The following is a 26,644-nucleotide window of genomic DNA, read 5'->3' on the forward strand; positions in this document are numbered from 1 at the left end:
CTTTATTGTTTCCATGCTGGCCTCCTTTAAGAGCTTTATGGGGATTTCATCAGCTCCTGGAGATTTCACCATTGGTTCATCAAATTGAATACAGTCTCACCTGAGCTGGTCTTCTTGTATAGGTTTTTCATGTAGTCCTTCCATATATTTTAACATGTACATTATCAAATCCTTTCCATTGTTCCTTATGACGATATAAGTTTGGAGTGTTCCCATGATTTCTGTGATTTTCTTTAAAATATTCCTTGTTCTTCCTACTTTGTTATTTTCTTCTCTTTGTCTACATTCTGTGTTCAGATATATATCTATCTCACCTGCTGCATTACACTCCGTAGTTTTCATAAGATCTCATCTGGCTTCTGCCAGATCTTAGCTGGGGAACTAAAGTGCATCCCCAGTTGGTGGATAGTGGGATGGCCTGCAAATAGGCAGATTAGCTGTGATAGAAGTGGGATTTGGTCTAAAGAATATGCAGTCACAGACCACAAGTGTCAGCAGGATGTGGTGAACTGCAGAGAAGAATGCAATTCTACAAAATGCCCCAGAAATCCAAACAAAACACTGTGATAAGGCAAGTATGGTCTGCCTTTAAAAGTGCAACCCCATCTCCCTGACTGCAGGCAGCAATGCAGTTAGTACTGGCATAGAACCAAGATGAAATAAATCAGATGGGGTTATGACCAGGCAGCCACAAGTGAGGTCGCAGCAATTCTATCAACTGTGGCACCACGAGAAAGGATAATAACAGTATTTTAAGATCAGTTTGACAGTTTACCAAGTGTTAGAAAATAAGTGGGTTCTCCTTCACTGTTGGTTTTCAAAGGGAACTAAATTGTATCTAATATGAATTTGCTGAAGTTCTAGATTTCTTGAGCTGGAGTTTGGATTAAGTAATTTATAGATTCTGCTTTATGAATTAGTTATACTAATTAATGCTAACAAAATGGTGAGAATAGTAGGTTTTGTGTTATTTGCTCTAGCGTATTGTCAGAGCATTTAATTTGTATCTTTGATTATTTCTGTTGTAAAAAATAGCTTAAGATCCAAGATTCAGTTACTTATTTCAGAAGTTTACAAATACTTGGGCATTCCCCATATTTTTTTTTATTCTGAAGAGCACCATAATTCCAGATGACAAGTTATTTTTGAAAGGCCTCTCAGTCCAAAAGAGGTAATGCCCATGCCTGCCTTGTATTGAAGTTGACACAAGTAATATAAACAGAGCAGGCATTAGACATTTCTAATGGGAGAAAACAGATTATGCTTGGCTAGAGTATATTATGTTGCTTACTGAAGGAGTTTTTTGTGAAAAAAGAGTAGGTTTATAGAAAAATTAAAATTATGCAACATTAACTTCCATCAGCATGGAAGAAAGTTCCAGCTGAATACAGTTTGGGCATATTGTTTCCTGACAATTAACCCTTACTATTTATACTAAAGTACTCCTTAGGTGTCACCTAGCTTTTTGAACTCAGCTGACAAATCTATAGTCATCCTGATAACAAGCAATCAGGAATAATTCCAACCTTTTGCTGCTTTCGTTAATTTGCAACCTCAATTTTCACCTTCTTCAAAATATCAGAATATATTTTTAGAGGTGGTAATGTTCTCCCTTCTTATACAGTTTGGAAGAGAATTGAGTAATTATTTTTATTTGAAAGTTAAATGTTCAGTGCATTTTTATATTGACACTGGCCCTTGTAATTATTTATAGCAGACTGTAATTATTCATATCACAATTGAAAGGCTGTATTAACTTAATGTATGATGCAATCTACAGTACTGAATACTGGACTGTAGTTGGGGTGGCTATTAGATAGCTTGCAAAAATCAGTCTAAGAAGCCACCTGCTGCTATATACTTAGGACATTATTGAAGAGGAGGTAAGAGGAGGGAGTACAATCAGCTTATTTATTTTATTTAGCAAATTTGCAAGGCCATCCAACTCCATAGCAATTCTGCTTAGCATATAATATGAAAAACAGTTAACCAATTAAGATATATTGTGGTACCTGGCAAGTTTATCCTTTGTTTCCTTTTAACTTCAAATTTGTTCTTGAACTATTGGCTTTTCCTGTTAAACAGTCTCATGATATAAAGGGTGTGGTTGCACTTGACATTGTATATAATTTTTTTCTTATAGGCTAATGATATTATGGCCATCCTTGATAAGTATGCAATGTCATTGCAGAGGTTATGGAAGTTGTATAGCAATATGAGTTATACATGGGTTATACCAATAACTGGAACAAGTCTAATTTGCTGCCTTTGGGAGCCAATATTACATTACTGTAAGACATTAAGGTTTACAATTTATAAAGACTATATAAAATACTTGGATTTATATCTTTCTTGAAATATCTGATAGGTACGATGAATTAAACATGTCTAAAAGTATACAATGGTGCTTAAAATTTTGTGAACCCATTTTAATTTTCAATATTTCTGTATAAATATGACCTAAAAGGTGATCTGTTCTCCACACAAGTCCTAAAACTAGATAGAGAGAACCCAATTAAACAAATGAGTCAAAAACATTATACTTGTTCATTGATTTATTGAGGAAAATGATCCAAAGCTACAGATTTGGGTGTGGCAAAAGTATGTGGGCCTTTGCTTTCAGTAACTGGTATGTCCCTCTTGGGCAGTAATAACTGCAACTAAATGTTTCCGAAAACCGTTGATCAGTCCTGCACATTGGCTTGGAGGAATTTTAGCCCATTCCTCTTTACAGAACAGCTTCAACTCACGGAAATTGGGCTTACTGTCAGGAACTGACCGCTTCAGGTCCTTCCACAACATTTCTATGGGATTAAGGTCAGGACTTTGACTTGGCCATTCCAAAACATTAACTTTCTTCTGCTTTAACCATTCTTTGGTTGTACAACTTGCGCATTTTTGGTTATCATCTTGTTGAATCACCCATTTTCTCTTGAGCTTCAGTTCACAGACAGATACCCTGACATTTTCCTGTAGAATTTGCTGATACAATTCAGAATTTATAGTACTGTCAGTGAGGGGAAGCCATCCTGGTCCAGAGGTAACAAAGCAGGTCCAAACCATGATACTGCCACCACCATGTTTCTCAGATCAGATAAGGTTCTTATGCTGGAATGCAGTGTTTGCTTTTCGCTAAACATAACACTTTTCATTCAAGCCCAAAAATTCTATTTTGGCCTCATCTATCCATAGAACATTCTTCCAGTACCCTTCTGGCTTATCCATGTGGTCTTTTGCAAACTAGATGGGCAGCAGTGTTCTTTTTGGAGAGTAGTGACTTTCCCTTGCAACCTGCCATGCACACCATTGTTGTTCAAAATTCTCCTGATGGTAGTCTCATGAACACTGACATTTGCCAATACAAGAGAGATCTTTAGTTCCTTAGATGTTACCTTGGGCTTCTTTGAGACCTCCCAGAGTATTAGACACCTTGCTCTTGTGCGATCCTGATTGGTTCACCACTCCTGGGAAGGGTAACAGTAATGTTAAATTGCTTCCATTTGTACACAATCTGCCTGACAGTGGGCTGAAACTCTTTGGCAATAGTTTTGTAATCTTTTTAAGCCTGGTGAGGATCAATAACTGTTTTTTTGGAGGTCCACAGAAATCTCCTTTGTTTGAGCCGTGACACACTTTCACATACCTGTGTTGTGAAAATCAGACTTTGATAATGAATTTTGTTGAAGGGAGGACCTCCCACACTCACACCCGATTATCATCCCATTGACTGAAACTCCTGACTCTAATTTCCCCTTCAAATGAACTGATAATCTTAGAGGTTTACATACTTTTGCTATAGACAAATGTGTAGTTTTGGATCATTTTCCTCAATAAATAACTGAACAAGTATAATGTTTTTGATTCATTTATTTAATCAGGTTGTCTCTATCTGGTTTAAGGACTTGTGTAGAGAACTGGTCATCTTTTAGGTCATATTTATGCAAAAATATTGAAAATTCAAAAGGGATCACAAACTTTTAAGCACTACTGTATCTTCACCCTCCTTTTATTCAAAAGGGTTCACAAACTTTTCAGTTGATATAATTCAATGTTTAAAACTCCTATTAAATCATTGGAGCAGAATTATTATTATCAGAATGAATATTGCACCAAGATTAATGTACATTTTAATACAAATTCCAATGTTAATCTCTGGTAGATACTTTAAACAGTTAAGTTAATGAGAATTTTTTTCTGGCAGGCTAAAGCTCCTCAGATATCCTTGGCCTTACTGAGGTGGTGGCTTCAACCTACCAGAGTTTCACCTATATCATTGGGCTTTTATTTTAATGCCTATATTGTTTTGAGACAAGATCTTATATGAATATTCTCTTTGAGCCTATTTGGAGATTGTGTGTAACACCTATGAAGTCTAGAATATTTTTTTCTATTCTAGGTTTAACAATAAGTTTAAGGATTTTATTAATTTTATATCATTATAATTACATAGATCTTTTTTTCTTTTTTATATGTTTTGTTTTTTGTCATGTTGATCTTAATCATTATATATAGATCTTTTTTCATTGTGTGACCACCATTTCTTTTTCTTTTTTTTTCTTTTTTTTCTGTATTTTTTTGTATCTCAGCATTAAATTAATGAAAGAAAGAGGGTTTGGAAAAATAATTTTACTCTGACTTATTACATATTTTTATGAGCAATCCACATAAACATTTTTGAGGATCCTCCACATAATTATTTAAGACCCATTATTTGCCCTAGAAATTTTTAATCGTACGTATAATTTTTGCCCTGACAATAGGGATCAGCTGGCTTTTCCAATTTCTGTAGACTTTGGAAGGAATTGGCAGCACTGGATTACAACAGCTGCCTGATTAGAAGATCTCACTAGTAATAGGCGAGCCTTTAGTTTTTCTAGAAATGTAAAGTAGTCTTACCATTGTTGGCTGGATTTTGGAGACAGTGGGAAAAGTACATGCTAAAGCTAGATAATGATAAATTATACTCTAAAGATTTAGAGAAAGTTGGGACCTGGGACTAGCAGTCATAATTCCCATATTTTAAAAAAGAAGGTGGAATAATTCAGCAAACTATAAACATATTTGTTTGCTTATTACAATTAGCTCTATGCTAGACATGTAGGCTAGATGCAAAAGTGTTAGCTAGAACAAGAAAACCTCCTAGTATAGGAGCAGGTAAAAATTAGAGAAGTTTGTCTACTATCACCAATGCTTAATAATATTACATTTAATGGAGAAATACCCCAGTAGCTTCACAGTTTCCTTATACTCAGCTTTTATAAGTTTTAAAATTGCCTTTTGATTCTACCTCTTGAATAAAACTGGGAAAAACGTGAAGCAACCATGATGGATTGTCACCTATTACTTCTTATTTGAGCGTTTATGATGTCTCTGAAAGTCAAAGGTAACACCCAGAGCTATCTATCAAATGCTGTGTCAACTTGAATGGCAATCAAACAAAATTGTAAATTACCTCTGCTTTTGTTTAACTTTTATATAAATGACATGGTGGGTTACTTAAATGGGACTTTTATTCTCCCAAGTTGATGGAGAAATTTATATCCATTCTTCTTTATGCAGATGACGGAGTAATACAGTCTAGAAACCCCATAGGTCTTAGAAGAATTCTGTGAGCCCTTGACAGTCTTGCATGGAGAATTATTTGGAAATAAATAAGATAAAAGCTAAAATGATGAGTTTAGTTAGGAGACCAAAGGAACACTGCTGGCATATAAATGGGTACCCAACTGAGTAGGTTGTACGCTTTATATACTGTCAATACCTCTAATAGTAGTATGACACATCTACTACTATTGCTCAAAATGCTTAGAGAACTAGCAGCAGTCCTAAAATGTTTATAATCAAAAGACAGTAGTTACTGTTGGAGAAGTTTTGAGTCTGACCAGCATATGTATTGGTTTATTGATTGGTTGCAGAGGTGAAGATAAGCCTAAAGAGGGGAGGGTTTACAGTCCTCCTAACTATGCAAATTATAATATACATTTAATCAGTGTAGCAAACAATTTTGTTGGGTTATTGCATAATGCATGTTAATGAGTTCAGCATGGTGAGGCAATATATAGAAACTGGATTGGTAAAAGAAGAGACTAAGTTTGGCTGTCTATATTTAATCTTTGGCTAAGTTTGTTTTTCCCCAAAGACTTTTATTGACAGTCAAAAGTACATGATAGCCTCTCTGGGTTATGTTAGAGAGCTAGAAGTTCCTAAAATTAGAAGGGTCTTCAGTCTGGTATGTTTCAAAGTTCTTCTTGTAGTTATTCGTTGATGGAAGATACAGTATATGAGGACTTCTGTTCCGGAGTGCCTATGTGTAGGCATACTGTAACTATTGAACAGTCCTTTTCTGTTGCTCATAATATGAAGACACCAAAAAATATTCCCCCTCCCCTTTAAAGGCTGACTAGCCATATTGATCAATTTTATGTCTTTGTACTTTTTTCTGATTGTGATTCTATTCTAACATACAGTTTTGCACATCAGCTTGTAAATTTATTGGGAAATGATGGCCAGTAAGAATTAAGTAGATCTGACAAAATCCTCAATTACATAATTGCATTGTTGTATTTCTGTTCATTATGCTTAATTTTCTATTTATCTTGTTTAACAGTCTTATTTTTAAAGCATACTAGCATATTATATTAGCATTTCACTAGTTTCATTTTAATTTTTTTATAGCATACAATGATATTTTAACATTTTATTACTTTTATGGTAACATAGTTATTTTCTGATATTTTAATATGTTTTAATATGGTTTTGATATGACAGTGACAGCAAATACCGTCAATTATTATATTTTTAATCCCAAATGATACAATTAACTAAATGTGGTACATAGGAATATTCCAAAAGGACCCAAGATGAAGAATTTCAACTAAGTAAAGGTGTTCAAAATTGGTAATAGTTAAAAGGTATTCATAGTAGTATATAATTCAAGATTGGGAAAACTCCCCAATCCCTATCTTTAATTGACGATTGCATCTTTTTCAAAGATATCTTTGGAATTGAGGAACCCCATAGAAATTTACAGAACACTGTACTGAGTTTTTGAAAATATTTTCTAGATATGTATACAGGAATTCCATGCAAAATATAAAGGATCCCGGGAATTACATTCATTTTAAGAGTATGTATGTATGTATGTATCACATTTATATAGCCACCCATCTCACACAAAGCAAATCCTGTCCCAAAGGATAAATTTTAATGATTCTCATCTATTGGTGCCCAGATAAACCTTTTAATATATCTTACATTCAGAGTAACTATTTGAGAAATATTGCTTGAAATAAGAATTCCTAAATAATGGAGAAATTTAGTACATATATAAAAATGATAATCACTTTATTCAAGAGAATTTATCCAGATATTATTTAGATGTGTGAATGTTTTTCTTTTAATTTTTATTATAAAAAAGGAAATTATTAACAATAAAAAAGGGGAAAAATCCATAAATAGAAAACTAAAACAAATCAAATTATTTCTATAAAATAACCTTACTCATTTTCCAATTGGTTCATTCTTTACAGGAAATCTGTTCTCATAATAGCAAAGAATAAAATTCATTTTCTGTTCATTCTTGGTTTGTATTTTCATCAAAACTTGTCCCCCTGCAGTCAAGCCACTGGACTTAAACTTATTCTAAAATATATGTTTTATGTTATGACTGAACAGGAACATTTCTGAAAGCTTGGTATCTTCAAGGCCAATAACACTGAAATATTTAGCTTTTCCCCTAAACTTGTAAGAGTAGGGGGGAAGTGTCAAACCTCTGGCTTAGTCCCGGTAATCTGAATTTCTTCTTAAGGCAACAAGTTTATCAGTTATCACTAATAGAACACAACAGGGTCTAGGACATAGATTCTGAGGTTCTTACCAGGCCCACATTTGATCCTTTTATACTGTCTTTCTGCACTAAGACTAATCAGATTTTGAATAAAGTTACATAAGCAAAGATGGAATCCTACTAGGAGCATGACAGTCCAAAAGACTTAGGCATTTTAAAAAATAAACATTATGTTAGTTTCATATAAAATCCTCTTTAAGAAAATGTAAGCTTTTATGGATTAGAAGCAGATCTTCCCCTCTTTTTTCTTTACAACCCAACTCTAAGAAAAAGATGTGGGATATTTTTGATATTAAGAGGGTTCTTGAAGAGTATGTCTATCTTCAGGTTTACATCTTTTTTTAATCATATATAGGAAAGAAGAAGCTCTGTGTCATTCTCCATTAGTAGATTATGTTTTGGCTTGTGGGATGTGATGGAATTTTCTCTGCAGGTGTTTTTAAAAAGTAATGTATGATCAGTTAGAACAGAAGTGCACACTTATTAAATAGAAAGTAAAAACCAAAAAGCTCATAAACCTGGATACATACTTCGTAAAGGAAGATAATTACTAAGGGTGTTGCTTTGCCTGTGCTTGGCCAACCTGGGAATTTGGAAAAAGAAGGAAGAAGCAGAGCAGAGCTGTGGTGGCTCTTTTTGTTCAGATATCCTGCTTCAAAGTAGTTTGCAGATGCTGACTCTGACCTTTAGTTATTTTTTTCCTCTGCTATCAGGCTGAATTAGCACAGGGTCATAAATATATCAGCTCTGTAATATTGGTGGTCAGAATACGTATTGGCTTTTGGTTGTTTTTTGAGAGGTACATACACTTGTCATTTGGACCGATACTTTTCCTGGACTGGGAGAGATCAGAGTTCTTGGTCTTGGGAATATGCTTTTATGCTTCATCCAGTTTCATATAATACATTTTTTCCCCAATGCAAAATTTGGAAGCAGAAGCATCAGTAAGCCTTTCTTGGTTGTTTTAAAATGTCTCCCCTAAATGTGTCTACTTTAAACCTAAACTAAACAAACTTTTCTTCTCATTTTTGAACATAGTCATGTAATATAGAAAACCAGTAATAGACATCTATCAAGCCATGCTGTAACTCTTCTGTAAGCATATTCCTTCAAAGGAAGATTATTTTGCAATATATCCATTATTTTAAAGGAGTGTGTCAGATCAGACCATAGGCTTATCTAGTTCAACATTCTGTTTCCTATTGTGGCCAGTAAGATAACTGTGGGTGGTCCACAGCAGAACATGAGGGCAATAGCCATTTGTTCCCATCAGTTTAAATTTATAGGCATGCTGCTTTCTAGAGATAGCATGCACGCAGCCATGAAGATTAATAACTGATGATACTATTTACTACAAAAGTTTTTTATTTCCTTTTAAATGCAATTAATTCTAAGGTGTGCACAAGTTTTAAAACCAGGTTGTAGGCAGGTTTCTAGACTTAATGGCATTAGGATTATTTAAGTTCAGCAATTAGATTATTTCTTAGAATCATATGTACACATAAACTAGTGGTTGTCTCTATCAGACAACCTATCAAAAAATCTTGACAACTTTTTGTTTCTGATGTTTTCTAATCAAAATACTTCTTGTTGGTGTTTCTCTTCAGAACAACTAATATCACTTCCTAGCAGTTCTTGCTGGTTTATTTACTTATTGATTTACAACAATTTTGTATCACTCTTTAAGATGATTCTGGGCGGTTTACAATAAAACATTGACATAAAACATCCCACTAAAATAACCATTCTTATACATAAAAACCATGGTTGAAATAATTAAAAAGTCACCCAGTGACCATTAGCTGAGTACTAAATGCTGTCTTGAAAAGTAAGGTTTTCCACTCCATGCAGGTGGTCCAGAATTATACCATGGTTGATGGTATAATTAATTGTCACCAGTTCTGATAAGACCAGGCATGGCACACTCCTCATCCAGTGTGACCAGGTGAGGAGACTAGGCAGAAGTTGAGAGATAGCCTCGTCAAGAGAGAACACACCACTGTCTTTTTCATGACGGTATCATCACACCTTTCTTCAGGGAAATGTTAACTTTCTCCTAAAGCCAGCTACACATATCCTGCCTGGCTGCCCAAAGGAGTCACGAGGGGCTATCCAAACCATAGGTGACAGAACTCATATTACAGAATACTCTGTCCACTTCCTTGGATTTAGAAGCTCAAAACAATTCCAGATAATATTGGAATTTGCCCCCTTTGCCCTACTTGATTCTGCCCAAATGGCATCAAGACTTGAGTGAATAATATGTGTAAGTTTCTGTAGAGAAACATGTAAAAGTAGCTTAATGGCTTGCAGATACCTTGTCCCCTTCTTCCCCAGAAGTATCAGAGTAATCCTGAATAGGGCTTCAAGTGGAAATCTGAAGACACAATAAGAACAAAAGAGTACATATACTTTGCTCCTCTTATCGCTACTTTGTAGGCTTAAACCTACATTTTAGATCATGCTCGTCTTGGCATCTTTTCATTCTCTTTATCTCCTGTAGCTCCTCTGTAAAGCATGGGGCTGCTCAGGATCTGTGATAGGGAAGAAGCTTCACAGGAGCAATCTTATCTAGTGTTCCAGTTGTCTTCTTACAGCAGAGACTGACCAAGTACAGGATGGAACTACCCACCAAATTGTCAGGAAATTGCCTGAATGCCTTCAGAAAACCATCAGCATCTATCAGCTGCCTAGAGCGGACTATTTTAATGCAACCTGGCCAAAACTGATCTGACAACAGCAAAGGACAGATATATGTCAAGGTCTTCCATATGTTCATCCTATCTCATCTACTCTGAAATAGAAACTAGATCCAGTGTTTGCCCATCTTCAGGAGTCATAGTTGAGCTTATCAACTCAAGCCCGTGGTTACAGTTAAGGCCATGTAGAGAGTAAAGAAGAGGACCTTCATGGTCCTCATTCCCAGAGTGATGAGGGAAGAAGCATGACTCAAGCCCAAAACAATCTGAGGGAGGAAGAAATTGTTCAGACTGATACCTTTTTATTTTCACAGAAGTATTAGGGGGTAGGTGTATATAGCATAATCAGGCTGAACACACAATGAAGATTTTGTTTCCATAGCCAATATAGTAAAGTAACCTGCCTTTGCAGTTACTTTCTTAGTCTGGTATACATAGTGTGACTGACAGGCCATAAAATTCCAAACCAACCCAAATCCTACTCCTAAGCATGGAGGTTGAAGTTCCCCAGAACCAGAAGTCTAAGGGACCCCATGTAATAGTATGTGGGAGTGACCTTGGGTGATAAGGGGAAGACCCACGGCCGGGGAACAGTCGCATAAGAGACAGCTTAGCTGGCAGAAGGAATGGGAGCATGGCAAACATCTGAGAAGGGACCCTTTACAGCCCTTACAGAAACTAGGGCTGTAAAGGTGATGGGGGAGAAATGTACTTTCAGACTTGGCAGCATTCTCTTAATGTAACCTTATAATAAAGTAGAATTAGTTCATCTGGGTGTGCTTCCTGTCTGGACTAACTCACAAAGCTGACACTTCCACAGTCCAGAAATATGGTCCAGGAGCTACTGAAGGGCTGCTGTGGGGCAGCAGGTCATTTGGTACACCAGCTTCAGCTCATCTTTGTCCTTAACAACCCATTTTTTCATACAGACACTCATATCCAGTTATCTCCAAGGTAGTGCTGTTGGTCATTTCCAAGCTCTCACAGATGTTCATAACAGCCCCTCCTTCCTAACCTTGGCATTGTGACTCCTACAAGACCTGAAACCTAGTAGGTCAAGTCTTGAGAAGACTACAGTACATCCCATTGCTCTCTGGCTTGAGCACTAAATTACCACCAATAATTTGGCCACCCAGGTCCAGGGTTGGAGCTATGGGTTAGAAGAAGGGACCTGCACTGTGTCCCTTCTCTTTTAATGGCCTATTGAGTATGCTCACCCCTCCTCCTCTCTTTCCTGTGCCCATCACTGGTAAATGTGGTCACCACTATCTGGTCCCAGCACCATTGTGCAGCACTCTGGCATCCAATTTGGTATCTGACACCATTTCATCCTGCAGGTATAGCAGCACTGTGCATGGTACTTCTGCAAACCCGCTAAGTCCAACTCACACGTTCAGCCACCATGACTCTACATCCACAATCACATAGACATTCACTGAACACCTACTTACATCCTAGCTCATTTGTTATGCTAGTTATGATCATATTCTTTTTCACAATACATAAATCAGTTATATCTCTTGAAGGTATATATTTGAATCTTGAGCAAGGTCCTTAAACATCTAGCACAATTTAAGTGTCTGGCTAAAAACCAGGGGTAATATGTTATCTCTGTTGGGAAAGAAATACGATTTTCATGGATGTAAGTTGTGTTTCCTGACAATTTAAGTTTATATACTGTTGTATTTTGTGTTTCATGGCTGAATTGTTCCTTTTTTTTCCAAATTAAAATAGAAGACAGATTTCACATTTACAGCTAAAATGCTTTCCTTTTATTTAATTAGTAGTATAGGCCAATAAATGGTAGTTATTCATGCAAAAACTCAGTAGGAACTTTATTCTAAAATAGTGTAATTCTGCTGTGTGGTGTTTAGGTTGGGATGATCTAAATCACACTCCAAACAGGGATGGAGCAGAAATTCATATTCCATACAGCAGTGAAAACTGATTATAGGAAAGCAGATTTATAGCTGTAAATTATATAGAAATGCTGCAGGCAGCATCTCCTGGTAATGGGATGGGTAGATAATTTTGAGAGGTATACTACTATGTTCATGACACATCAGTGTGACTTAACACATGAGACTTGTTTGATAACCCAAATACAGAAAGTAACTACCAGTCATAATATACTGATTTTTGCCTTGGTAATATAATATAATATAATATAATATAATATAATATAATATAATATAATATAATATAATATAATATAAACTATTGAAGTACGCCTTCCCTTTTTCTGTATCTGGTCATACTAGAGTTTTCTGATCTTTGTTGGTCTGCTTGGTAATAAGTTATATTGGAACACTAACATGTAGTTTTTATTATCTACTTTTTAAAAGTTTGATTGAAACATTTCAAATTCACTTTTCATATATTAACTTGAAAAAGTCTGCATGTACAAAATGTATTTTTCTCTAAGTTTATAATAAATAGGATAAGTTTTAGATATGAAATGAATTATAAAAAAAATGTCTTTCAGCCAATGGTAACGATAACAAGAAATTCAAGGGTGAAGATAAAATGGATGGGGCTCCTTCTCGTGTTCTTCATATCAGGAAATTACCAGGGGAAGTGACAGAAACAGAAGTTATTGCTTTGGGATTACCTTTTGGTAAGGTAACCAACATTCTCATGCTGAAAGGAAAGAACCAGGTACTTTCTCTTTTGTCTTTTTTTTTTTCCTTGTCCTTTTTTTTCCCAGAGTACCAACTTTTTTCCATCCCAAGACACTTAAGTACAGTGGTACCTCAGGTCATGAACGCTTCTGTTCACGACCAGTTCGGGTCACGAACAGCTTCGTTCGCAAAATTTTGCCTCTGTTCGCGAACGCCGGATCGAGTGACAAATAGGATCCGCGGCCATTTTCCCTCCCGTGACACGTGGTCGTGGCTTCCTGTAGGAAGGGGGACTCTCCCTCCAAGCAATAACCGCCTCCCCACCCGCCTTCCTCTCCTCCGTGCCAGAAGTCGCGTCGAGCAAGGTTAGCGTTCTCTCTCTTCGTGCTGTACTTTGTGTCATATTTTTGTGGTTTAAAAAAAAAAAACATATGGTTCAGAACGGATTAATCGTAATTACATTGAACCTTATGGGGAAATTTGATTTGGGATGCGACCAAAATCGGTTGGCGACCAAATTCGGAGGGGTCAGAATGGATTAACCGTATTTACATTGAACCTTATGGGGAAATTTGATTTGGGTCGTGACCAATTCGGGTCGTGACCAGAGTCGCGGAACGAATTAAGTTCGTGAACCGAGGTACCACTGTATTCCACTTGCCAGGAATGGATTTTATCATAACACATCGATTATAGGAAGTTTTTTTTTAATCTACCTACTCAGACATGGAAAAATATTTCAGGTTGTTAGGTACAAAATCAAATACTTTGTGACAGCAAAGGTTTTTCTGCATTTGCTTTCTGAAGAATTGAGGGGAAAAAAAGATCTTAAAAGTGGTGTTCTGGTAACATAGATCTCAGGCTAAATGTCTGACTGTATATTGCAACTGAGAATAAAAGTCCACTGTTGGTCTTTAACTGTAATTATAGCATCAGTTAACTCTGGATAGTACAGGAAACAACATACTACATTGTGGTATGATGTTCCTAGACATGCTCACGCAATAATCTAGCTTTTGGTAGAGGACTCTGTGTCTCCTTCCATGAATGTTTTAAAATGGGGGCAAAGTAGTACACTATAGTCCAGGCAGAATCAATTCTAGATTGACTTAGCAGCTTGTGCCAAAGCTACCATGAGCCCAGTGAAACTCAGCCATCATGAAATAACCAGCTAATAATAACGGTGTGCATGAAATAGAAAATTGTTTTGAGCTCTGGACAAATCTTCTGAGTTGCCTACATCCCACCAATACTCTGAATGCTCCAGATAGAGCAAACTATTTTCTATAAAAATAGAAAATAATGGGAACTTGAAAAAAAGCGCTCACTCCCTCATTTTTCAACCACAAAATTAGATGGTATGAGATGATATATGTGCTGACTTCTGCCTTTCACCCAACCAGCAGAAAAGTTTGTCATGAGAGTGATTAAAAAAAAAATCCTACAGGCAATAATGGAAACAAAAGCTTAAACATTGTTATTTCCCACAGCCTGCCTATACAAACAGCTGATGAAGCCCAGAAAAAAAATAGCATGATTCACTTCAATCTATGAACAACAATGACAAGTGCAACAAAAGTACAGAGTTCTCTTACTTGAAGCTTCCCTCTCTTTCAGATGCATAAGCTCAGTGCATACCTTTGTATTTGACAGTCTGCAAGCAATACTCAACACACAAAGCAAAAGAAACCTACTCTTTGAAGTTAGCATGCTGCCTGAAGACTAAGCATCAGCAAGAATATGCACATAGTGCACAACATGGCTCAACAAATAAACCAAAGCAACACAGTATTAGCAAAACTTTTTAATAAACAATGTGTGGAACAGACCTTCCCATTTGTGTAATGACTGCTTGTCTCTGAAAGAAAGTACAACACAGAATGCAATTGCAGGCCCACAAAGCAACCATAAACTCGAACTTTCCAATAGTCAAGAATTTTGAAGAGGAAAGAAAACCCTAGTAAATTTATCCCCATCTTGTATGACACATTTGAGTCAGTGGTATCGTCATCTGCCTCAACGTTGGTTTAAATGATGTCATTTCCTCCTTCCTCTTTTCCCTTTCTCCTGGCTCCTAGTCTTGACCAACAGTAATGAAGATGGAACTACTTTTGCTATTTTGCTGGTTATGCTGGAAAAAAAAAGTAAATACAAGCCAACCACAATTTATAAATGAGGTGATACCCTCAGGATTTCAGAATATGAATACTTGAAATGAGCTTATTTGAAGGAAGAAATTCTGAAGGCACAGTTTTATTCTGAGCTCAGAACACTTAAAACCAGTGTTTCGGACTCAAAACTTTACAAGCTTGGAATGTTTTAACATCCCTACTAGCTAATGTTATACCTACCAAGTGAGAACAATTTGCCCATGCTTGCTGAAAATTCCAAAGATTCGGAAATCTAGATGGAGAATCATAAACATTCTGGAAAGGGAGAAGCCAGTATTTTGTTGGTTGTTGTAGCTTTCTCTCTTTAGGGCCAAATTTCCCATGTTTTATGGAAAACTATCCAAAAATGGAAGATGCCCCAAACTGCAGTTGTTTTCTAGCTTTTTGTGCCTGTATAACAGAAATAGAGGTTGTAGTATTCTCAGTAGTCAGAACTAAGTTTTTCTCAAATGGTGTGAAGCAACATTTTAAGATTAATTAGGTTTTTAAGATCAGCTGAAGGGCTCTTATTTTTCATATGAGCTTTATAAAATAATATTTTTTTCTTTTTGATGATAAAGTACTTTCTGAGAAGTTTGACATTTTTCTCAGTTTCTAATACTCATTCTTTGCATCTGAAAATCTTTAACACACCAAATTTCATATAATAAAGTTAACCTATTTCATAGATAAATAATAATACATATCTTATGGCTCAGAGTGGGAAATACTTAACGTGAGAACTTTTAAAGGACTTGTTGCTATGGTGAAATTATACTTATGAAATCTATTTAAAATTAAAAATTCTAGAATATAAAAATTCTATAAGGCTTGTCAGTATGGAAATTCATAGGCTTAGCACTTTACTATTATATAATACATGGTAGGCATGATGGGAAATAATTTCTCAGAATCTTTAGATGGTACAGATAAATTTGATTAATTTATTTGAACAAGTTATCTTAGAAAATAAAGGTGAAGTCTCATCTTAACAGACTTGTGTGCATATACAGAATACAGAATATCAGAGTTGGTTGGTTGAATTTAATGTAAATTATATATGTAAGTATAGGAGACTTGCTGTATCTGTAAAACAAGATTCTTGAGGATGTTCTTGAGAAAGAAGCTAGATCAACGTGATGCTGGCTTCTATCTTTCCAGGCTTATGCTAAACTAATGTCTCATCTTCCTATTTTTCTAATCATGTTTTCAGAGGTTTGTGCCTGTTTAGATTCCATTCTCCAATCTTTTTGGTTCCTTAGACTTTTATTGTTGTCCTGAATGATGTCAGCAATCTAATTAATGTTCTCAAGCTTAAGTTTGCTTCAAGTGAACGTCCTTGGACTAAAATCACAGCTGTGATTTTATGATTACTGATGTAATGATCTAATGATTACTGATCTTAAGGGAGAGCATAAATCAAATCAAATCCTTATTACAGTCATAGACTAGCATAAAGGGAGAACATACAGCATTTTATAGAAGCTGGGGATGGGGCATATATTGGCTCAGTGTTTATGTATGCAAATTTGAAATGTGTGGTTCTTTATAAATTGTACACTCTAAATCCTAAATGACTTTGGTAAACAGTTTTCATACTTTACCAGAATATGATTCAGAAACTAGGTAGGTAGGTGAATAAATGGATGGATGGACTGATGGATGTGGGGATAACTTCTTTTTTTTAAAAATATCTTTAATATTTTTCTAGGCTTTTTTAGAACTGGCAACAGAAGAAGCTGCTATCACTATGGTAAATTACTATTCTGCTGTGACACCTCATCTTCGCAATCAACCCATATATATTCAGTATTCAAATCATAAAGAATTAAAGACTGATAATACACTGAATCAGGTAACATATTATTATAGTTATTAATTATGTGGCTGTTCTGTGTATGTAAGTACAGGTATAGCTGTTCTTTATTTATAAAATGTTTAAGAATGTTGGGATTTATTTTATAGTTACGTAGTAAATACAGTATTTATTAAAGGGATCTAAGCAAGTTTAACATTAATAATCTTTCTGGCCTGAGAGCTCAAGTTAACCTGTAAAAAAAACTTGTTACTTTGTTACATACATCATGTGGAGCTATGTTTCTGGTATGTTTAAATAATTCATTCAAGTTTCAAAACTCTTAACCTCACCTTATTTGATCTGCTCTTCCAATAAACACAGTTATTGAAAAGACATTCATATTCTCTCTGGGAATAACTGAGTATATAGTTATTTGATCTTGAAGATATATAGAATGTATTATTTTAGATCAAGACACTATTCATACTTGAACAGAGAAACTACAGTTCTGCAGGTACTAACTTCATGGACCTTTTTAAGCATTTGATGTTGCTGTTTCTCATGAAGGAATATGAAAGCAGCACTGACCCATGCTATATCAAATGGTAGTATCTTCATCTTTGTTTTTTTCTGTTACTTTATCATTCTGAACAATAGTTTAAGAAGCATTAGGATTCTTTCTGTCCCAGTCTCTTCTTTGTTAATCCTTGCCTAGAGACTGTTTCTCATTTGAAATATAGAAGCAAATTTGTTTTAAATTTCATTTTTTTCCTTAGCAGCTATTATCAGTCACAATAAAATGTAAAAGGTGCTTTAGTTGAAAAAAATATAATTACCCTATATATAGGCTAAGATATTATGTCTAAGTCCTGCAACCTGTTTTACATTTGAGGGCACTGCTGTTATGCTGAATATATATTTTTACACCATATCTTTACACTTCTGTGTCAGCTCTCCTTGCTTGAGATTTCCACTGATAATCTATCAGTGGACTCATAATATTTGACAGAAAACCCAGTAATCATGAATTAATGAATGGTTGCATATTAGTAGATGAAAAGTGAAATCCTGTTATTCCTTTTACAATATTGGGTTTTACAAATTTTTATTCCATATGGATATCTGTAAAGCACCTAAAGCCACAAGTAGAAATGGGCTTCATATAAATCTTTAAAATATATACATTTTATCTTGTGCTTGGTATGAAGTTATCTCCCAGTGGTAACCAGATATTTATATCCTATGGCTAAGCCAAAATTAATTTTTTTCCTTCCACAAGAGTCTTATTTTTGTCTTTATCAGTATGGTGATATCTATATCTTTCCTCAACGAAGTATTTACATTACCTGAATTTCACATAATAAGCCCAAGCCTCAAGATTCCAAAATTTTTAAAAGGCAAGGGTCTAGAGAACAATGGTATGCCTTAATCTTCCAAAGTTAATATCCTCAGTTTGGATAAGCCAAAAAATAGGACCAAATGGTGTCATGTCTGCATCTATCTCTGATGGTTAAAACTTTATAATTATAAATGTATTGTAAATTAGTAACAGCAATCCTTCAGTGGGTTTGAGCAGCAGGATACCTGGGGCCCATACACAAAAGGTTCTTTATTACACAAATATCCACTATATTACACAATTACATACTTTATTACACAAATATCACTATAAATATCTACCACAAATATTTGGGCATGTGCAACAATGGCAAAAAGTAATATTTGTTGTTATTTAGACATGTTCGTCAACATGTCCTTCACCTTCACTCTAGCTGTCAAACACATCATTTAATTGTCTGCAGTTCTCAGGAATACCAGAGGAGCCCATATGTCTTTGAATTGAGGACATTTCAGATCTATCAGCTGTGTTTATATAATGTGCTGATCGCTAGGTAACTGAACCATGGGCTAATGAATGATCCCAGTTGTCTGGGTTCATACAATACTGAACCAAAAATTAACTACACGGTGAGACACAGATTATTTAAACATATTTTGTCCTAGCATATTTTGCAAACAAAGTCTTTATATCAATAGATAAAAATCTAATGCCTTGAGAAGATTGTGGTCTATAAGAAGGTTAATCAGAGATCTTAGGAAATATCCATGGATCTTCAAGTGTAGACAGTTATATTTGGCTCTCCATCAATGTGGAGTTTATTAATTATAAATAATGATTGTCCATGATAAAGAAATCATTGGCTTCTTTAGTGGAGACTGTTTTCTGAACAGGTGCAAAAATGAAGCCTAGTGAATAAATCCTGCTTCTGCTGAACTCAGATTGATATGTCCATGGTTGTAACAGAGGCCATAGAATCCTGAGCTAGACAGCTTTAATAATGCAATTAAAATTTCCTGAAGTTCAGCAGTGGGTTGTATGATATATTTACAAAACCTCTGTCAGCTTCAAGTTCTCAACCAAATATATTGAAGAAAACTCCACTCTTCTCATCTAACTGAATTGCCATTATATAGGTCAAGCTAGTCTGTCTTTTCCTGATACTGGTTCAGAGATGATTAAAACATTTCTATTAACCATCCTGACATTTACCAATCATACCTTCAGACCAAAAGGGATTACAGCTGAGCCATCAGTGCCACCAAGATTAGAAAGTGGCCCAGAACGGACAATGGATAAGAGACATGTAATTCACCTTCCTTTTGTTTGAAAATCTGCCTCTCTCTACCATAAAAGTCGCTGCCCATAATAAAACTTATGATGGACACTTACTGTATATACTCGCGACTAAGCCAAGAATTTTAAGTGTCAAAATACACCCCAAAAATTGGGTTCGGTTTAACTGCGGATGACCTTATCTGCGAGTATATATACGGTAATACTTTTTTTAAAGTACCTGTATATTCCATATGTACTCATCTATAAGCCCATCCACGTACAAGATGACCCTCAGACTTTTAACCAAAATACCATGAAAAATGGATAATCTGTGGATTACTCACAGATAAGCCAATTGCGAAAATTAAAACTTACAGAAATTTTGAGGATTGCCTTTTCCATGGGTTGCATACTTTTCACGGTATTTTGATTAAAAATGTGAGGGTCAGTTTATCCCCAGATGGGCTTATACATTAGTATATATAGTATCCTTCATTTCTCCACCAAATAATTTGTTTCCGTAACCACATTCTATCTTTAATACAGTTTAAAGTTCTTAAAGTATGATTCACTACCAATCAGTTAAGGTAAGTGTAAGTCTAGCATTCCCAATGTACTAGACATAGGCACCAATGCACTTTACTTAACAGCATGCCAGTCCCCTGCAGACTTCTTAAATTTTAAACAAAACTAAATGGAAAACTGGCATGTTATGAAGAAATCATCTTCGTTTCCAAGATTAATTTATTTAATTTATTAAATTTGTTATAGCTGCCCACTCTGTTAGAGTCTAGGCAGCTTACAAAATCCAGAAAACAATTAAATACACATAAACTGACAGCACGGACTAAAATGATAAACTATACAAATATGACAGGACCCCCACAAATACATCAATATATACATTAACCTCAGGCCTGGAAACTTTAGACCTTTATTGCCCCACAGGTGTTCTTGGAAAGTAAAAACACTAGGTGACTACAGTCTACTATATCTGGAAGTAATTCAGTCCTCTCAGGGGAAAACAAAGTAAAGGTAAGCTTGGATAGATAGAATATCCTGAAGGACTAGAAAGGTTGAGGAAACATTATTTCCAGTTTATACATTTTTTTATGATTATTTATATCTAACCAATTTTGTGAGTATCTACCTGTTATTTGTCATATTTGCTAACCATTTTTGTGTACTGAACATTCCAACAATTACCTAGAGTGATTATTTTTAAATATACTATTTTTCTACCCAGTATATTCTACCCAGTAAAGGGTGTTATGAAAATTGAGTTGCTCATCTCACTCCAGCAGGGTGGCCTATAAGAATTACAGCAATCCCTACATTGGGAGAGATACCGCCACACACACACACACACACGCACACACACCGTTATTTTCCAGGCTAGCTCCAGTTTGCAACCCACTGCTCAAAGCTTTGCTCCTTTCCAAAACTCTTCTCCTCTTCTGCTCCTTTCCTCCATGGAGCCAGGCAGTTGTGCCTATACACATTAGAGCATATTTCTCTAACTTTCTGCAATTATAGACCACTAAACATTCAGCAAATATGAAGATCATCCAGTTAAACCAACACCCTTCCCTATGTTTTTGTCTTTAAGAGCATGGGAGTTAAGGGTGTTTTGTTTTGTTTTGTTGTTTGTTTTGGGTTTTGGGTTTGGTTTGGTTTGGTTTGGTTGTTTGTTTTTTGGTGGATGTAATATAGTTCCATATGTGTATGCCTTCACATCTCATATTTTTTTTAATTAATCCAAAATTAAGTATTCACTACTTGAATTATTTTATGTATCCTATGCCACGTTATAATCTTAGTGCTAACTTGCTAATCAAGAACATAGACCAGGAAGAAGGAGAACAAGATGAATAGAAATGTATGATTCATATCTATATTCTCATGAGAGAGGTGATGCTATTTTTGTTCTTATACCAGGAATTGATATCTGGCTTGATGGTGGACAATTTGAGCTATAGATTCTACAGCCAGTTGATTCTTTTTATTACTTTTTCTTTCCATTAGATTTGAAAACCCAAATTTGTCCTTGTAAGTCATTGGGAATGGCAACAGGTTTTATAGCTGTTCTGGATATTCAAATTGCACACTAAATCAGAAAATTGGAAGTGATTTCTTATTGAAGACTACTTTCTGTGCCGTATCCAAGTTAAGTCAAGAAGCACATTAGATGCACAAATTCAGAAGCTGAAGGCTTCACCTTAATAGCTGCAAATGAATTCCTAATGCATCCCTTGATTGCATCCAACTTTCCTGTTTTCTGCTGTAGCATTTGGATGTATGTTTTGAATATCTGTATTAACCCATATTGATTTTTTCCACCAAAGAAAGGGGACAATTAATGAGACTAGGGTAAGAGTCAAATTACTGTCAGCTAAGCCATTTACTCCAGTTCATATTTCTGAAGAAATGCTGAAATCTTGTCCTGAACATTAAAAATAGTGACATTTTGACACAAATAAATAGACAGCAAACCCACTCTCACTCGTGCTGATGATGTTATCTAGTTGGGTAATGAAATGTCTACAAGCAAATAACCAAGCACCAAGAATTCCACAGTTCAACCCTGAGCTACAGATACTTTTCTATTGGAATGGAATTGTCAAAACAGCTGCCAAAACTAGAATTACTTGAACTCACAACATTTAGTTTACAAAAACATTTTTGCTTGAAATCACATATATGGCAGTATTTGGATAATTATTAAGCTTTAGGATGAAGCTTGAATTGGCCCTAAACTACCATCATTTGCTGAGTATGCTATATAACAATAATAGTAAATACCATATTCGGAGTGCTGAACATCAAGTTCAGCTCACAGTAACATTGGCAGGACCACCTGTAACATTTAATTAGCATAAGAGAGATCAAAGTTAAGGCTTGAGGCTGGCCAGATTTGAGAGCTGAGAACATGAATGGTACCTAAAGCAGTGCTGCTTTGCTACCCAAAACAGTTCTGATAGGCAAGCAAAAAGTTGAATGAAGTAATAAAACACATTCATGCCAGTGTCTAAGTCACAGAGCTCATCATAGAATTCAGCCTTCCTCTACTGTCCTCCATATATGAAAGTCAGGTTGAGGCATGGGACCTCAGAAGTAGCAGAAAAGTTGTCAAATCTGCAAGGCATTTTGAAATGTGAAGCACTTTGGAGGCATGTGATTCAGTTCCTGTTTTGAAACAGGTGTCCACTTTGATCTGCTTTGTCGATAAATTGAAGTATTGAATTGAAGCATTTCTTTGAACCTTTGCACACTGTAATAGATTTTGTAGTTCTATTAATTTGTAATTGTTACAAATTTTTATTTTTTACAATAACTTCCTGCATTAATGTTTGCTTTTCTTTGGAATTTTCTTTAGTAAGGATATTTAAGTTAGTGTTTATTTTTGCCTGTTTCAGGTAGTTTATCTGGTAAAAATGAGGGATGTTCATTCATATGACTATTGTCAAAAAATCAAATATTCTAATGAGAAGGTGGGAAAAGAAAAAAGATTTAAAAAATCAAATTCTGTACTAAAAATTCATCTTCAATAAATATTTTCTTGGAAGAAAATAGATTACTGAAAATTAAAAACTTAATTCTTTATAGACGTTGAGTGTATTTTGCAAGAAATGGCAGTGCTTTGCATGTTTCCTTCCAATTTCTTCACTGAGTAGGCTGAATAACAGTGGGTCTCATGCTCATGGGAAGAGATAAAAACATCAGATGTACATGCTTGTAAATCTACAATACGTCCTAGATTTTTACTACTTACTAGTAGCTAACTCTTCAGTATAGTTTCACCCTATTGTTGAGAAACCAAATTTAGTGCATATTTCATTTTTAGCTTCTCTTCAGCTAATGTGAGTGCTGATACTTCTTTGGTTAGAAATGGTCAGTTAAGAGTTGTCACTGTGATTAATTCATTTTTAAAGGTGGTTTGAGGCAGCTACTGAATATACTGATCTCTAAACTTAATTCACATGCATTAATTTTTTTCTTTTTCTTTGTATGTAGCGAGCTCAAGCAGTTCTACAGGCAGTAACTGCTGTACAGACAACAAATACTCCCATAAGTGGAACTACAGTTAGTGAGAGTGCAGTAACTCCAGCTCAGAGTCCAGTCCTTAGAATAATTATTGACAACATGTACTACCCAGTAACCCTTGATGTTCTTCACCAAGTAAGTTGCCTTTATGAGTAATTTTCATTCTCTTTTTAAACAGAGAGCCAAACCAATATGATGGTGAATGCAGAAAAAATATAGCTATGCCTCTTAATGTTTAGTTCATCAGGTAGAATTTACTATATATTGTGATGTCCTCTTACTATGTTTTCCCATCTTCACTGTCAGGGAAGTGTGAAACATTGTGCTTTATAACACAAGATAAATAATTGTAAACCATTGATTTTGAAGAAACTAGAGATACTGATACTGTTTTTCAGCAGACGTTTCCCATTAAATTTGGCCCAGAGTGAGAAGATGGTATGGAGTATATATCTGATATCTTGCATTTTATACAGAGACTGTAGAAGAGGGAATGAATACAAAGTAGTTATAAAGGGAAAGAGGAGATTTCCATCCTTATAAATAAACAGAAAGAAAGAGATTAATGCCAAATAAAATGTCTTCTCTTCCCTCTACCCCCAATGGGGAAACCTAAATTATTAATTGATTTCAATGACTTGAAGTAATTGATGAAGGAATATTACAGTTACAAAGCTCTCATGTACTGTTAAAATTGGATAGTTGGATTGGATCAGAACTCAATTATGATTAAATACTTAGAATTAGCCTATTGAAATAAATAGAGCTTAAGTTAATCATGAATAATTCTAAGTATGATAAGTGGTTCATTCTTTTTGTCTTACCAGGTATGCTATATCACTATTATATTTTTCAAAGCACTGTGCTTCTTTTAACCTCATATTAAATGTGGAGCAATTTTGAAACTAGTTAGAATTGAACCAGGTGATGAAGTGTTATGAATGTTTTCCCTTGTCTTGAATCTTTCTACTGTGATACAGTATGCCTATAAAACTACTTCTTTACAGCATGATAAAAATCTGTGGACCGCTTCTGGCCCATAGGACCCCAAAAAGAAAAAAATACTCAAATTGAGATCAATTCTTGATGACTTCCTAGAAATATCCATTCAGCTTCCTTGTAACACTACATTATTGTTTTTAATTTTCCCATCTTGTCAGTTGCTGTATAGGTCTCCCATCTAAGTATCAATGAGATCAAACTCTGTTTAACTGTTTAACTTCAGAGTCCAGAGAATTTTGAAAATTTGGTGGCAAAATTTGTTAATCTAACAATTACCATGTGTGATTTATTCTCAGCTGCTATGTATATTAATTTTTGTATTATTGTAATTGTTTTTATTTTTTAAATTTTGTTCACCATCCAGAGTCACTTGGTAAGATGGGCAGCCATACAAATTGAATAAATAAATATATGGCAACTGATTTTTTTTTATCATTTTCTCTTCAAAATTAAGAATAAGAATGGAAGTTCTTATTTTTGGCCTCCAATACTTAAAAAGTTACCCAATCCATTCTAGATGCTGAATTGTGCTGTATTTCTATACGTGCAGCATATATTTAAATGTGCGTTATGGTACAAATAGAGCTGAGTGTGTAGTAGGTTGTTACTAATCTCTTAATAATGCCAAAACCAATTGACTTTATTGCTCATCTAAGTAGACTTTGATCAGAATAACCTAATTTAAATCTGTTTAGGGATAGAATTCTATGAGTATATACAGTGATTTAAACTGAATTTAGTTTATGTTAACCTAAGTATTAATGTAAAAATAATAAATGAAATGAATATAGTACTTGCATTTATTGAAATCTTGAGAATGTTCAGTATCATTACTGTGTAGGATAAGTCAGTACTGTTATTCTGTATATTTTATACTTTATTCCAAAGAGAATAGCATTACTTCAGATGTAGTAGAATGTAATATGAAACATTATGCCACAGTACTTTTTTTAATCATTAAAGTGCCAGAAGAAAAATCTTTTTCCCTACAGCAGGAAAATGGCATTCTACAGTGGAATAACTCTTGTTCACCCTAGAGTCAGGCTGAAAGATTCTGACAGTACTTTCTGCGAGAATCAATTGTCCCATTCCTAGTTCTGGCCTTGCATTGCTGTAGACAGATATGTGGCAGCTTTTCTAGCCATACAGGTGAAGGATTTGTTTGCCTAATGGTTAGATCCCATCGCCACTAAACTCAAAGATAGCAGCTTGCTGTTTATAGGTATTATGGATAACTGTTCTGAATGGCTTGGGCTGAGCAAGAATACAGGCCTCCAGTGGTGTTACTACATATACTCTCATTTCCTCACTCTATTCCATACAAGATCAATGCTTCAACTCACTAGCCACAAGTGAGTCACTCTCATGCCTTCCAGAGGGCTTGTTACCTCTGGGGTGTCAGACAGTCCTGGCATTGGAGGGGAAGGAACCCAGCTGTGACAGACACCTGATGCACAGAAAGAACAGCTACACTTGAATGGCTCAATTGGCTTTGCTATATTATTTCTCCTCCTGAAGTCCTTGTACCATTCTGCATGCTGGAGGCCCACAGTTGCAGCCAGAGGTTCTCGAACTGGGCTACAGCCAGGAAGATTAAACTCTCTCCTCCCTTGGATGGAGGAGAAATACAAGAAATACCTCCTTGAGAATCCCCATCTGGGTGGCCCCCAGAGGGAAGCCATAAGGGGGAAGGCAGAACCTCTCTCCATCCCCTCCTCCTTTTTCTTGGGTGCTTTCTCCCTAGATCTCTCTTAGAGAGATGAAGAGATGTGTAGAAAAAGATCTGTGCCACCCATGGTGGGAGAGTTAGCTGATCTTCCATCCATGGGACTACAATTTAGATACTTCCCTTCAGGTCTAGTTGGAG

General features: G+C 35.4%; 1 protein-coding gene across 5 annotated transcripts in view; it reads left to right on the forward strand.

Annotated features, from left to right (window-relative positions):
* Window positions 1–26,644, forward strand: part of PTBP2 (polypyrimidine tract binding protein 2) — a 73,453-nt gene that overhangs the window by 14,538 nt on the left and 32,271 nt on the right. For all 5 annotated transcript variants that reach the window (XM_007421813.3, XM_088128406.1, XM_088128407.1 and 2 more), the window contains 3 exons: window positions 13,031–13,203; window positions 17,028–17,171; window positions 23,746–23,910. In XM_007421813.3, the coding sequence (XP_007421875.2) occupies window positions 13,031–13,203; window positions 17,028–17,171; window positions 23,746–23,910 (482 nt within the window). The remainder of the gene's footprint in view (window positions 1–13,030; window positions 13,204–17,027; window positions 17,172–23,745; window positions 23,911–26,644) is intronic.

The sequence above is a fragment of the Python bivittatus genome, unplaced genomic scaffold, assembly GCF_059951505.1.
Source record: "Python bivittatus isolate LINGU-HERP-01145 unplaced genomic scaffold, Pbiv_v1 ctg000700_np1212, whole genome shotgun sequence".
Taxonomy (NCBI): domain Eukaryota; kingdom Metazoa; phylum Chordata; class Lepidosauria; order Squamata; family Pythonidae; genus Python; species Python bivittatus.